Source organism: Triticum aestivum, chromosome 6D (assembly GCF_018294505.1).
Source record: "Triticum aestivum cultivar Chinese Spring chromosome 6D, IWGSC CS RefSeq v2.1, whole genome shotgun sequence".
Taxonomy (NCBI): Eukaryota; Viridiplantae; Streptophyta; class Magnoliopsida; order Poales; family Poaceae; genus Triticum; species Triticum aestivum.
Window position 1 is genome coordinate 74,072,252 of NC_057811.1, and position 14,177 is coordinate 74,086,428.

The window sequence follows — 14,177 nt, forward strand, 5'->3', positions numbered from 1 at the left end:
GGCGGCTTTCTTCGCCTTTCTGGCCTTCTTGGCCGCCTCATGGTCATATTTGACCCGCCAGAATTTGTCATCAGCCTGAAAAATACAATGATGATTTCTTAAAGATTCAGATGAAGGTTATCTGTAGATAAAGATAAAATGTTCAAATCAATGGCTTACTGCTGGGGCTGGGTTGATCTTGCAGAAGGGGGCTAACCCAGTCCTCCCGCAATCTGCCAGGCTCTCGTTCAAGAGAGCCTTGGTCATCTCCTCTGCAACATCTTCAGGAAGATCGTTGCGGCTATGTCTCTGGGGGTCATCCTTTCGGCCCGTGTACTCGCACATTAAGCCGGGGCGGCGGCTCAATGGGATCACCCGCCAGGAGATCCAGACCCGGACCAGATCGATTCCGTTGAGACCATTGCCCAGAAGAGCCTTGATATTGTTTATGGTGGGGAGCAGAGGCTGGCGCTCCGCTTGAGTCAGCTTGTCTGACAGTGGGTGTGTTGACTCCAGACGCGAGGGGCGAAAGCCGGGCAATGGACTTTCATCAGCCGGCGACGTGTCTTGGCAGTAGAACCATGTCAGATTCCAGTCTTTGGGGTGGCTTGGCGGCTCTGCGTACGGGAAAAGGCAGTCCCTCCGCCGTTGAATGGAGATGCCACCTAGCTCCAGACTTGGCCCATTGGCACACTCATTCTGACGGTTCAAGTAAAAAAGCTCTCTGAAGAGCAGCAGACTAGGTTCTTCTCCAAGGTAAACCTCGCAGAACACTTGGAAGTTGCAGATATTGGACACTGAGTTGGGTCCTATGTCCTGAGGCCGCAGATCGAAGAAATTCAGAACGTCTCTGAAAAACTTTGAGCCGGGCGGTGCGAAGCCCCGGCTCATGTGATCCGCAAAAATGACCACCTCTCCATCCTTTGGCTGTGGTCTCTCCTCTGACGGGTCAGGGGCACGGTAGGACATGACATCCTTCTTGGGCAGGTGGCCTGACTTGACAAAATCCGCTAAGGTCTCATTGGTGACGTTGGACCTCATCCAATTGCAACTGATGGAGGCCTTAGGAGCTTTGGGAGGCATGGTGAAAGTCGGCAGCCTATGATAAAAGGACACGTCCAGTTTAAGTATAAGCCGGAGGAAAGTTATAGTTCAGTGTTAAGTGGCGGCTTACGGAGGGGCCTAATGATATATATCTGAGTACATTGAGTTATCTAAGCCGCAAAAAAGATGTCAAGAGTAATTCAATTTGTCTATGGCCTTATCACAGATGAGCCGGAAAATTCTATGGCGCATGGTTTCCTTTGAGTCGGAAGATTCTACGAGGCGTGGTTTCTTTAAGCCGGAAATATAAACCGCCATGACTCAATGAGTGCAGTTTTTTACTAAGTGTGGTGAAAACAGGTTTCACACTTTGCGGTAAATATTTTGGATCAAAATGGTCGGGTAAAAAGAAAATTTCTAGACCTAAAAGCAGACGCTTCTTGGGCTCGAATGAGGCCTTTATGCAGTGAAGGAGGAGTCTACTTGCGTGTGAAATGGATGCTAAAACATCTACCGCAGTGGTTCTATACAAGGCTAAGATCAAACAGGGGCAGTAACAATGAGAACTACCGGAGCTTGTGGGCGACGGCGACGAACACGGACGAACACGGATGAACCCTACTGCAGATCTGTTCTACGGGGTAGTGAGGACTTACCGGTGCTGAAGAGGTGCGGGGGTCGCCGCCGTTTTTCTGGACCGAGTCAGGGTGATGCACCGGCCAAGGTTGACGAAGACCGGGGGCGCGGCGGCGGCGGTGGAGTTCGAGCTCAAGCAGAGGAACAGTGGCGCGAGGAGGAAGAAGAGTGGCTGAAGGCCCGTCGGGCCGGCCTATTTATAAGGGCGAGCTCATAAGTGGGCGCGAGAATCAAGGAGACCACGGCGCGGTTATCTCCCCACGAAACGCCTCGATTTTCGGGATGACAGTAAAGATAAGATCCGTTGCGGATCTGGCGTATTAAAAAATGGGCTTAATGGAAGATGACGTCACGGCAGATTACCCGGAGTCCAGAGAATGACGTCACGCCGGGTTATGGCCTTCACACAAATGGTAAGCCGGAGATTTTTTTTCTGACGAAAGAATTGAAGATTGACATGAGCCGGCTCAAATCAATCTGGGGCCTAATGTTGAGGATATAGACCTTAGAGTCACCCGCCAGGAGGGGCCGAGTTACTCATATGGTCATTGCCAGAAGCCCGGCGCCAAGCTTGAAGACGGTGGGCCAAAGATGGGCTTAAGACCCGGATATGGCTTAAGGCCCGTAGTTACAATCATTATCATGGTAGAACTTGTAGTGCAAGGCAAGAATAGCTGAGAGTCCGAGCCGGACACTCTTATGAGCCGGCCGGGACTCTGAGAGCTGCTGGGCGTCAGCCTCCCTGTATAAAGGGACGACCCGGCAGCGGTTTAGAGGAGGGCAAGATCTCATCGAGAGCCAGGCATAGCAGTTTAGCTCCCTGGTCCTCGAAACCCTAATTAATACCACCTCAAACTGGACGTAGGCTTTTACCTTCACCATAAGGAGCCGAACCAGTATAAACCCTCGTGTTCCTTGTCCCACTTAACCCCTTCAAGCTTCCTAGTTGCGATGGTTCCATGACTAAGTCCTAGTTCGAGGACATCTGCCGTGACAATTCCACGACAGTACCCATTTTGCAATGGGTCCTTTGATGTTAGTGACAAGGGTCTTAGGAACCCAAATACACCATTCAATGTACTCATAAAGAGAACCAACAAATTTGGCATAAACATGCCCATCACTAGCACGGCACAACACATAAGAAGGGTTAAAGTCGCCAGCTTTGTTGGAAGGGGTGGCATTGCCCTTCTTGACACCACCACCCTTCACATTGTTCTTCTTCTCCTTGGAAGAACCCTCTCCCTCCTTCAAAAAATTTTGCTTGAGAGGGGGAGGTCGTTTGGTCTTGTCATTCTTCTTGTTGTTCTTGGACACGGGTGCGAACCCAATCCCTTCCTTGGCCACACCTTCTTTTTGATTGCTCAAAAGGTTGTTGAGGTTCTTCTCACCTTGTATGCACGACACAAGGCCTTTCTCAAGTTGCTTCTTCAACTTTGCATTCTCCTCAACAAGATGCACATGCTCACAACATGGGTTAGTAGCATTTGCATTATCAATTAAAACCATGTGAGGAAACGTGGCTTTCTCCTTGGTTAGCTTCACTTGGAGTTGATCATGAGACTCCTTGAGGCTAGCATGAACACCTTTCAAGGCCTTGTGAGCCTTGTCAAGTATATCAAGATCCTCCTTGAGTCTAACAAGATCAACCCCAAGCTTGGCCTTCTCGGAGTTTAGCACACGAGAAACAACAAGTGCATGATCAAGATCTTTCATTAATTTAGCATGGTCATCGTTGTATGACTCCTCAAGAGCCAAACGAAGACCTCGCTCTTCCTCAAGAGCATTGGAAAGATCTGAAATCTCATCGGCATAGTCACGACTATGCCCTTCCATCTTAGAGATGGTATCTTCGTGAGCCTCGATCATGTCATTGGCTTCACCAAGTTTTTCCAAGAGAGCAACGAAGTGCTTCTTGGATTTACCCTTGAGCTTACTTATAAAAGACTCAAATTCATTCTCCTCCACACTAGACCCCTCACGTTCATAAATGCAATCCGTCAAACAAGGATTATTAATGATGGTAGTTTTGATGTTGGGGGTTACCTTGTTGGTGGCTTTAGCCATGAGGCACTTGGCGGTGATGTTCTCATTAGGTGAGTCGAAGAGAGACACCCGTGGAGTTGTCGCAATGGCAAGGGAGGCCATGGCAACCGAATCATCATCATCCTCATTGTACTCTTCTTGTGCCACCAACCCCTTGGGAGGAGTCTTCTTGGTGAAGTTGCTCTTGTTGGGGAAAGACTTGGCCTTGTCCTTTCGGATGAGCTTGCCACCATTGTCTTCCCTCTTTTCATAAGGACATTCCGCAACAAAATGGCTCACATTGCCACAATTATAGCAAGTCCTCACTCGTTGCTTGACCTTCGTGCCACTTGACTTGTTCTTGTTGAAGTTGGGCCTTGTGTTCTTCTTACTCCAAAATTGCCTTGAAGCAAGAGCCATGTGTTCATGATAAGCATACTTAGTATCTTCGGGATTGCTCTCCTCTTCTTCCTCTTCATCCTCTTCTTCCACACTAACCTTGGCCTTCAAAGCAAGGTTGGGCTTCTTTGCTCTTTGAGAACGTAGCACCGCATTGTCGGCGGTCTTGTCCAAGATGCTCATAGCCACAAACTCATCCAATATTTCACTTGGGGACAAGGTGTGGAAATCCGGCCTTTGACGAATGACAGAGGACATGGCCTTGTGGTCAGGCATCATGGCCTTGAGGAATTTGCACTTGATCCAATTGTCATCCGTATCTTTGCTCCCATGATCTCGGAATGAGACCGCGAGAGTAGTTAATCTCCGATAAAGCTCATGATGTTCTTCATCCTCTTTCATTGCAAACTCATCGGCTTCATCTTGCACCACTTCATAGTTGGAGCATTGAATGCTTGTGCTTCCCCTATAGAGCGAGACAACATGGCGCCATGCATCCTTGGCCATGGTGAAGGGCCGGAGATGAGCAAGATCTTCGGGTGGAATTGCATCTTGGATGATGAAGAGAGCATTCTCATTGAATTGATTATCCGCGGCTTCTCTAGGAGTGAAGTTGCTTCGGTCATGCGGATAAAAACCTTCTTCAATTATTCTCCAAAGATTAGTATTAACATGGTTTAAATGACGCTTAAAGCGATAAACCCAAGAATCAAAGTCCTCATTTTTCACAATATTAGGGGGAGGACCGGCATGATTTAAATGAGTGGAAGGAATCGGTCCACCACAAATAAGTGGAGGTTCCACATGGGCAAAGATGACGGTGCCATTTTTACCACTAGAAGAAGGAGCCTTTTCACTAGTAGCTTCCCCCTTGTCGGAGTTAGCATATGTCACCTTGTTAGTGGGATCACCCACTTTCATCGGTGCGGTAGATAGTTTAAGCCCTTCTAAGAATTTATTAAACATGCTTTCAACCTCGGTCGTCATGGAGGTTTTCAATGTGTCCAAAGCCACATTGAATTCCTCATGAGAGACCGCGGTTCCCCCATCGGCCGTAGACGAGACCGGATTCACACCGGAGTGCTCCTCCACACCGTGTACGGTGTCAACCATACTCTTCGGACGGCAAAGTCCTTAATAAAGAGACGAGGCTCTGATACCAATTGAAAGGATCGATATAGTTGACTAGAGGGGGGTGAATAGGCAACTAACAATTTTTAGCTTTTCTTTACCAATTTAAACTTTGCATCAAGGTAGGTTGTCTAGATATGCAACTAGGTGAGCAACCTATATGATGCAACAACAACAAGCACACAAGCAAGCAAGGGATATAAAACAAATAAGCTTGCACAAGTAAAGGCATGAAATAACCAAGAGTGGAGCCGGTGAAGACGGGGATGTCTTACCGAAGTTCCTTCCTTTTGAGGGGAAGTACGTCTCCGTTGGAGCGGTGTGGAGGCACAATGCTCCCCAAGAAGCCACTAGGGCCACCGTATTCTCCTCACTCCCTCACACAATGCGAGATGCCGTGATTCCACTATTGGTGCCCTTGGAGGCGGCGGCCGGACCTTTACAAACAAGGTTGGGGCAATCTTCACAACTTAATTGGAGGCTCCCAACGACACCACGAAGCTTCACCACAATGGAATATGGCTCTGTGGTGACCTCAACCGTCTAGGGTTCTCAAACACCCAAGAGTAACAAGATCTGCAAGGGATTAGTGGGGGGAATCAAATTTCTCTTGGTGGAAGTGTAGATCGGGGCCTTCTCAACCAATCCCTAGAAAATCAACAAGTTTGTTTGGCTAGGGAGAGAGATCGAGCGAAAATGGAGCTTAGAGAAGCAATGGAGCTTGGGGATGGAAGAGGTGGTCAACTCGGAGAAGAAGACACCCCTTATATAGTGGAAGAACAAATCCAACCGTTATCCACCAACTCAGCCTGCGCAGCACGGTACTACCGCACTGGGGATGAGGTACTACCGCAAAGGCACACGGTACTACCGCAGGGCCCCGCGGTACTACCGCTCGTGCAGCAGAAACCAGAACAGCCCAAATGCAATGAAGCATAGGGCGGTAGAACCGCTGGCGCGGTACTACCGCTCCCCCTTGCGGTACTACCGCAAGGCAGCGATAGTCCCTTTTTGGGAAGGCACGGACATATAAAAATACATCTGTGGCAACTTCCGCTGAGTTGGGATCCATGCAAAAATCCGACACGGTAGTACCGTAAGCCACGAGCGGTACTACCGCACGGGGCGCGGATGTAAAAAATTACATCCACCCCTACTGCCGCGCATGTAGCTGAGCCTGGCCAGAGCGCACGGTAATACCGCGCCCGTGGCGCGGTACTACCACGTAGGGCGCGGATGTAAAAAATTACATCCGCCCCTACTACCGCAAAAGCAACAACGCCTGGCCTGAGGCCACAGTACTACCGCTCCAAGGAAGCGGTACTACCGTGGGCACTTGCGGTACTACCGCGCCAGAGGCCGGTACTACCGCAAGGGCCTGCGGTACTACCGCTCCAAGGAGCAGTACTACCACATGCCCCAGTTCAGCAATCACGACATTTTGCATAGACAAGAAAAGACGGAGGATGCTCCAAAGTGCCAAAGGAAAGGCGGTGCAAAAAAAGTAGACGTGTACGTGATGATTCCACCCAAACCTTTTCAAAGCGGACCCCCTCTTAATAGTACGGCTTTCCTACGACTCAAATCCACCGAAAAGAAACGTAGAGAAAACGCCATCTTCAATAGTCTTCGAGGGGCACCAAATAGTCTTGTGCCTAGTCATGATACATCTGAAATACTCAATGCACGCGATTAGTCCGCAAAAGCATTGTCATCAATCACCAAAACAACTAAGGGATAAATATGCCCTTACACTTGTCATGGTTGATTCTCTGACCTGAAGCTTCACAATACATGTCCAACACCTGGTGCACCTCTCTTGCCCCATCACCATTTGCCTTGAAAAACAGCAGGCTGTCATCTGCAAATAAAAGATTATTTACATTTGGTGCCTGAGGCGCCACCTGTAAATCCCACAGATTCGATGGCTGATCTCTAGATTTTAGTAGGCACGAAAGGCCCTCTACTGCCAACAAGAAAAGGTATGGGGAAATTGGGTCCCCCTGTAGGATCCCTCTAGATGGTATAAACTCCTGAAGCTTCTTCCCATTAAAGAGCATCAAAAATCGAACTGAGGAAACCATGCTCATAATTATCACAACCCATCTTTCCGAAAAACCTAGCTTCAACATAATAGCCTTCAGATAGGCCCATTCCACTCGATCATATGCCTTCATCATGTGTAGCTTCAACGCGCAGTGCTGGTTATTCTTTTGCCTTGTTTCGCTTCATAAAATGTGGACATTCATATGTTGCTATTATATTATCTGTAATTAACCGCCCTAGGACAAATGCAGACTGCTCTTGGGAAAAAATCTCAGGTAAAATTTGTTTCAGACGATTAGTGATCACCTTCGAAGCTATCTTGTATAAAACATTGCAAAGGCTTATAGGCCTGAATTGGGTCAAGAGTGTCGGATTTTTTACCTTCAAGGTCAAAACTAGAATAGTATCATTAACGCACTCTGCCATCTCAACTCCCTCAATAATTCTCAAGACCACCTTTGTGACCTCATCTCCACAGACTTCCCAATGTCGCTGGAAAAAATGCACCGGAAACCCTCCGACCCCGGAGCTTTTGTGGGCGTTCAACATCTCATTCATTTCTAGAAGCCTCACAACTAGAAGCTTCCCAAAACCAAATCGGGACCCTCTAGATATGTTGGCCCATTACTTACCACGTACGCCTGGGTGTGCGACATCTACCAGTAATGCTACAAATAGCGTTACAAGCGCTAATCTCGTGCATGAAACTCGCACCAACAAACTCATGTATGCGGGTGTGCATGAAAAAAATAAAATATGATACCTAGCAGATTCAAAATCTGGCCAATCCCTATTCGTTGTATATTTTTCGCCAGCGAGTGCCCATGCTGGAAGGACCGCTGTGTTAGGCTACTCATAGTGAAGAGTATCATATACTAGTATCATGCATATGATACTAGTGTATGATACTACCTCCATAGTGCAGAGAGCAATGCTACACAGCCGATGATTTTGCAGACGATGCATGGACGACACAGGCTAATAATCGTTGGATTGAATCCCTCCATACCTAAGCAACGTCAGATCCTACCATCGTCCACCTGTCGTGCATAAAAGGTCATGTGTGCAGCTATTCCGTAGTGCAGAGTATCATAGAGTAGTATTATAGATGATCATATTTATTGTCATGCATGACACAAAGTAGCATAGCATTTAACATGATACCGTATCTACCTATGTTACTCTAATCCTCTCTCTTCTTTAATTCTTTGCCACATCATCATGTTTGCTATTCTCGAGTGCATGATACCAGCTATGATACCACCACTATGAGAATGGCCATTCGGCTTCCTTTTGGAATTTGGATGGTCCGAGGAAGCTTCCACAATCTTGTTCTTTTTTCTTTGCATTTTTGTGTTATCTTTTTCTGTTATGTATTTCTTCATTTTACCTTATTATTTTTTATAATTCATACTTTTCTTCAAATGCGTAATTTTTTTCATATTCATATACTTTTTCAAAATTGTGAAGGTCCTCAAATTCATGATCTTTTTTCAAAATTGTGAAGTTTCTTTCAAATGCACGATTTTTTTTCAAATTGGCATACATTTTCTAAATACATGAAGTTTTTTAAATCCACAAACTGTTTTGAATTTCATGAACAATTTTTGAAACCCATGAACTGTTTTCATATCCATGAACTTTTTTTCACAAAATGGTTTCAAATTTGGAAATTTAAAAGTTAACAGTCAACACGAGAGGTCTGCAGTCAAGGTGAGCAAGCCAGCTTATTGAAAAGGAAAAGAACAGGCAAGCAATATTAATGGGCCTTGGCCCAGGTCAATCAGTAGTGGGAGCCAGGAGGAAAACTGGCACTATGTGCCCTGATGAGGCCCCTCCAAAATCTGACTGAATTGAACTCAAACGACATGTTTCAAGGATGTCCAGACATATACAAAACAAACATCGAAAGTCAACCTAAGTCTGAAGTCTAAAGAAGCCTACGAAAGAAGTAATATGCGCCCATTAGACACGACATCAACCACCTGATGGTCAAGATGCACAGAGGACCGGCTGGACCAACAAACAAACCGTCACTCACTGCTTTGCTGCCACATCACCATTGGACGGTAGAGATGCACAGAGGATCATGGGAACCAAGAACAAACTGCTAACTACTGGTTTCGCTGCAGCGACAGGTTACTCAAGCCCGCCACAAGTTCATCAACGTTTATCTCGCTCAGAGCCTTGGCTGCGTCACCAGGAGGCGGATACGTAGCATCCTGAGGCTTGCCCTTGAGGAGTTTCTTGAGGTCCTTGATGAGTTCGAGCTCGCTCTCATCCTCGGAGAAGGACACGTCTAGATCCCAAACCTTGAAGATAGAATCCCTCGACTCTGCCTGCTCGATGACTTCAGATGAGACCAGCTCATCTGCAGTGTATCCGTCCATTTGCCTGCCATGCTCATCTGCACCTCTAATTACATTTGTAACGTCCCCAACTTCAGCATCCTTGTCATCATCGCTATTGCCTTGTTGCTCCATGTCTACATTATCATCCTGAGTATCTTTTTCGACAAGCAGAGTGTGGGATTCCGCCTCTGAAAGTACATGGGTGCCTTGGTCAAGCATGACCTCAGTGGTATCACGTGAACCTTCCGTTGGCTCTTGAAGGGAATCAAGCAAGGCTTGCTTCAATGCACCCCAGTCTTCATCTGACAGTTCAGAAGTCTGCACAAAACACGAATCAGCCCAAGCTGCCTCCTCAGGTGAAAGTTCGACTTCCTTTTCATTTGATTTAATTGATTCCAAAATAGCAGGCAAGAAATCATCGGATCCGGGAGTCACAGCCTGCTCTTCATCTAGATTTGGTTCAGAGAGCAGAGCTGAGATATCTCCATCTTCAGAAATCATGGTCATGCACCGCAATGAGCAGCACCTTAGCAAGCAAGGGGTGTACAGCACCTGAAAATTTGAATTGACAATGGGGAAATTTGTTCATAAGGCTAGAGAAGAGGCAGCACAGACATACATATGTAAGATACATGTAATGAGATGATGAAAGCTTAGTGTAAAAGATGAAGCCTGGGAAAATGCCATCGTATTTAACTAGAGCAAAGACAAAAGCGGGAAGTAGTTATTTCTGTGATTAATTGTGATAATCAGCTTCTCAGCACAGCAGCAAACTAGTGATCAAGTAAAAAAAGAGCTGGTCAAGCGTGGCTACCATAGAGCACATTAGTTCAGTACACCTGAGATCAAGATAAAGAATCAACTTCTATAGAGATTATGAGCTCAATCAACAGGCACACACCAAATGATACTTATCAGTAACTCTTATTAAGGCACAAGGTGGACCACACCCGTATAATCTCTAAGAACTCTTATTAAGGCACAAGGCCTACCACAAAATCTGGTAGTATTATCCTGAACGTGACAAAGTATTTTCCAAGTTGAGTCAAAAGCTCCTGCCAAGGATTCCAACATGTATATTCCAACCAAAATTTGTAGATTAGAATTTGCTGTCATTGACAATTGTACTGACAAGTCTGAGGGAGAGAGAGTACAGGATGCAAAGCAAAGCAAAAAAGAAAAACTTGCATATAAATGTCTTAAGCTACATTTAGAGAATGCAGAATTATACTGTATTCCTGCTCATATCTGACAAACAATATGCCAAAGAGCAGGAAGAAAACAAATAAGATCAAGCGAAGGACTGCGTTTAAATGAACTCATTGATCAGTCAGTGCTCAGCATCACATTTGTACAAGCTAAATCCCAGCAAAACTGCAAACTCTGAAGCAACCCTGAAGGGTGTTGCCCACCACCTCCAATAATAATCCATAAAAGAGGTGCCATTGCCATTTCAAACTAATGTCCAAACAAATAAAACCGCGACGGCGTTCCGAGCCCTAGGAACTACTCCCTCCGTCCCAAAATTCTTGTCTTAGATTTGTCTAAAGACGGATGTATCAAGTCACGTTTTAGTATTAGATACATCTGTATCTAGACAAATCTAAGACAAGAATTTTGGGACGGAGGGAGTAGATGCCAATTTACGCGATGAGTGTCCTTCTTCTTCCCGCAGGCACTGTGCAGGCCATTGAGAAGCGTTGTCGGGCCTTCTTCTGGACCGGCCAAGACGCGGTCACCGGTGGCCAATGCAAAGTGGCTTGGGATATTGTGTGCGCCCCCTTCGTCAATGGAGGCCTTGGCTTCCTCTCGCTCACGCAAATGAACCTCTGCCTTCTTCTCAAACACATATCGAAGCTGCACGATGTTCACCCTTCGAGGGAACCCTCCTATATTGTCTCTAAGTATGGTTGGTCGGCCACTAATGACGTGAGCATGACAGACACTAATCACACACCAATCTGGCCCGACATCATCAAAGGGCTTGACCTATTTAGAGACACCACCATGGTTCAACTTGGGAACGGGGCCACAACCTCTTTCTGGCTCGACCTCTGGCTCCCTAACTCCACCCTCACCTTAGCCCAGCTTTTCCCTGCGTTGTTCTCCCACTCCAACAGGCCCAACACCACCGTGGCTCGCGCTCTGGCTTCGCCCGACCCGAACCTGGAACTAACCCCGCGGCTGTCCCACACAGCCGAATGCGAACTGAATGAACTATGCAATATGCTGGCCACAGTAAATATGAATTCGCAGGTGCCCGACTGCAGAACTCCAAGGGAAGCAGGCAAGCCGCTCACCACTAAACTGGCGTACACAGCGGTTTGGAAGACGAGGCCCGCAGACGCCTTCGCCCCAGCCATCTGGAGCAACTACGCCCCGAACAAGTGCAGGCTCTTCATCTGGCTTGCCAACAAAGACCGCTTATTTACAAACGCCAGGCGCTTCCGGCGGGGTATCACTACTTCCGACGCCTGCCCCTTCTACACGCAATGTGAAACTATCGAACACCTCCTGTTCGAATGCAGACAGCTTCGCCCCCTGTGGGCGGAACTGGATAGCCTTTGCCCAGTTGTGCCGCATGGGCTCCTCCACGCCTGGGACGGGAGCTTCACTAACAAGACAAGATCAACCGTTCTCATGGCCGTCCTCTGGAACATTTGGCAGAGGAGGAACACCAAAGTTTTCCGGGATCTCCACCTCGATCTACACACGACTCCAGCCAACGCGGCAAATGATCTTCGTCTCTGGTCTCACCGCTGTAAGAATGCCCGGAAACAAATAGTGCTTCGCGACTGGGCCACTATGTTGTTCCACTTAGCTGCGAGATTGTAGCCTCCAGCTCTATGTAATTTTCCTTTTTCTCTCTCTCTCTCCAATCCTCCTGTTCTTCCGGTACTGAACGTTTTGTAACACTTCTTGATGGTCGCAATAAAGGGTTCAGGCAGGCGTAAGCCCGCCGTTGACGCGTCAAAAAAAAACATAAAGGTTCTGCGGTATTTTAGCTATTTCTATCCCTAAATCACACGGTGATTCAGCGCCGAAATCGTGACGGGCAGTCCACTGAACCAAAGAAACGTGCGACGTCCCGACAGAACGTTCTACCAGCTGAACGAATCAAGGTCAAGATCAAATCCTACAGGTTGAATTTGGAATTTCTAGGGTTTGTTGCAGAGCAGATGCGGCCTTCTAGGGTGCTAAGGCTGTTCACATCCGTAAGGCAAGACATTACAGGAACGATGAAACTGCAGAAAACCTATGATCCAATGCGATTCTAGATTTCTAGGTGAAGGGGGGAGGGAGCGTCGCCGGCACCTTGTGGCTGCAGAGATGCGGAGAGGCCGAGCGAGGGCTCCTCGAGTTCCAATCAGACGCCGAGGGAGAGGAGGGAGGGAAGACGCCGCTCGCTCTCAATAAACCAGGAGCGCTCCGGCGCGGCGAGCCTCCTTTTCCGGCCGCCGTAGTACGGGGCGCGCGGCGTCGTGGAGTCGCCGGGGCGCAGGGAAAGGGGATGGAGTCGTTCTGAGAGACCGGTGGGCTGGCTCGGTGTAGACGCGTGTCTCGTCAGGCTCCGAAGAAACGCGCGGTGGTGTGTCCCTAAACGTGCGGCGGGCCGGCCCAACTAGTGCTTTCGCAGGTGCCTTCTCTCTCTCACACCGGAAAATATCGGTGCTAGCTCAAAACTGGCCGGAAAAAAATAATGGTGGTTCAAACCAACTACTCCCTCCGTCATATAATATAAGAGCACTTTTGACACTAGTGTGTAGTGTCAAAAATGACGGAGGGAGTACATTTCTTATTACAGATTTTAAAAAATCATGAATAAAAATGTTCATGTATTAGAAAAAATGTTATAAAATGAAAATAGAAACAAAGAATAATAACATAATAAAATCGGTGAAAGTCGCGAAACAACTTGTGGTTGGATGGTTAGAGGAACAGTGGTATCCCCAGCCTAGCAAGGTTCAAGTATTTATTTCAAGATTTCCGGCGATGCGCTTTCAGTGGGAGGAGACGTTCCCTCTCTCGAAGATGCTCATAGAGGTAGGATGTGCGTGTGTTCCTTCATATGGATGAATGTATGAGCGCTTGTGTTTGTACTGTGTTAAAAAAATAAAAAAAATCAGTGAAAGTCTGTAGAGTGAAGAAGGAAAGGAAAAAAAACACAATAGAACTGATAGAACCAGCCTCGCTCGCAGCGACCAAGCTCCAAAGTTGGCCACATTGCAAGATAGATTAACCCTAATCCTCCATGGCAGACCTGTGAGTGTTCCCGACTAGAAAAAGTATCATATTCTAGATGCATTGCTAGCATTCCTGCTTACTTGATGTCTGTTATGAAATTCCCTAAATGGGCCATTGATGCCATTACCTCACAGATGTCTCACTTCTTTTGGGGGAATATGGGGGATAACCATAAATACCATCTTGCTAACTGGGGCTTGATTGCTCAGAAAAAAGAATTTGGGGGGTTGGGGGTTCCTAACCTTAGAGAATATAACATGGCCCTCCTTGCCTCATGGGGGAGGAGATTTTATGATGGGAGAGATAGTGACTGGAAGAAAA

At 47.2% G+C, this 14,177-nt stretch overlaps 1 protein-coding gene across 1 annotated transcript; it reads right to left on the bottom strand.

The window, feature by feature from the left end:
• Positions 1–9,096: 9,096 nt before the first annotated feature.
• On the bottom strand, positions 9,097–12,966 carry LOC123143622 (uncharacterized; the record flags this gene model as incomplete). Its single annotated transcript, XM_044562559.1, is given in 2 exon segments — positions 9,097–10,163; positions 12,927–12,966. A coding segment is annotated over 1 exon segment (744 nt). The 3' UTR covers positions 9,097–9,374.
• Positions 12,967–14,177: the final 1,211 nt, after the last annotated feature.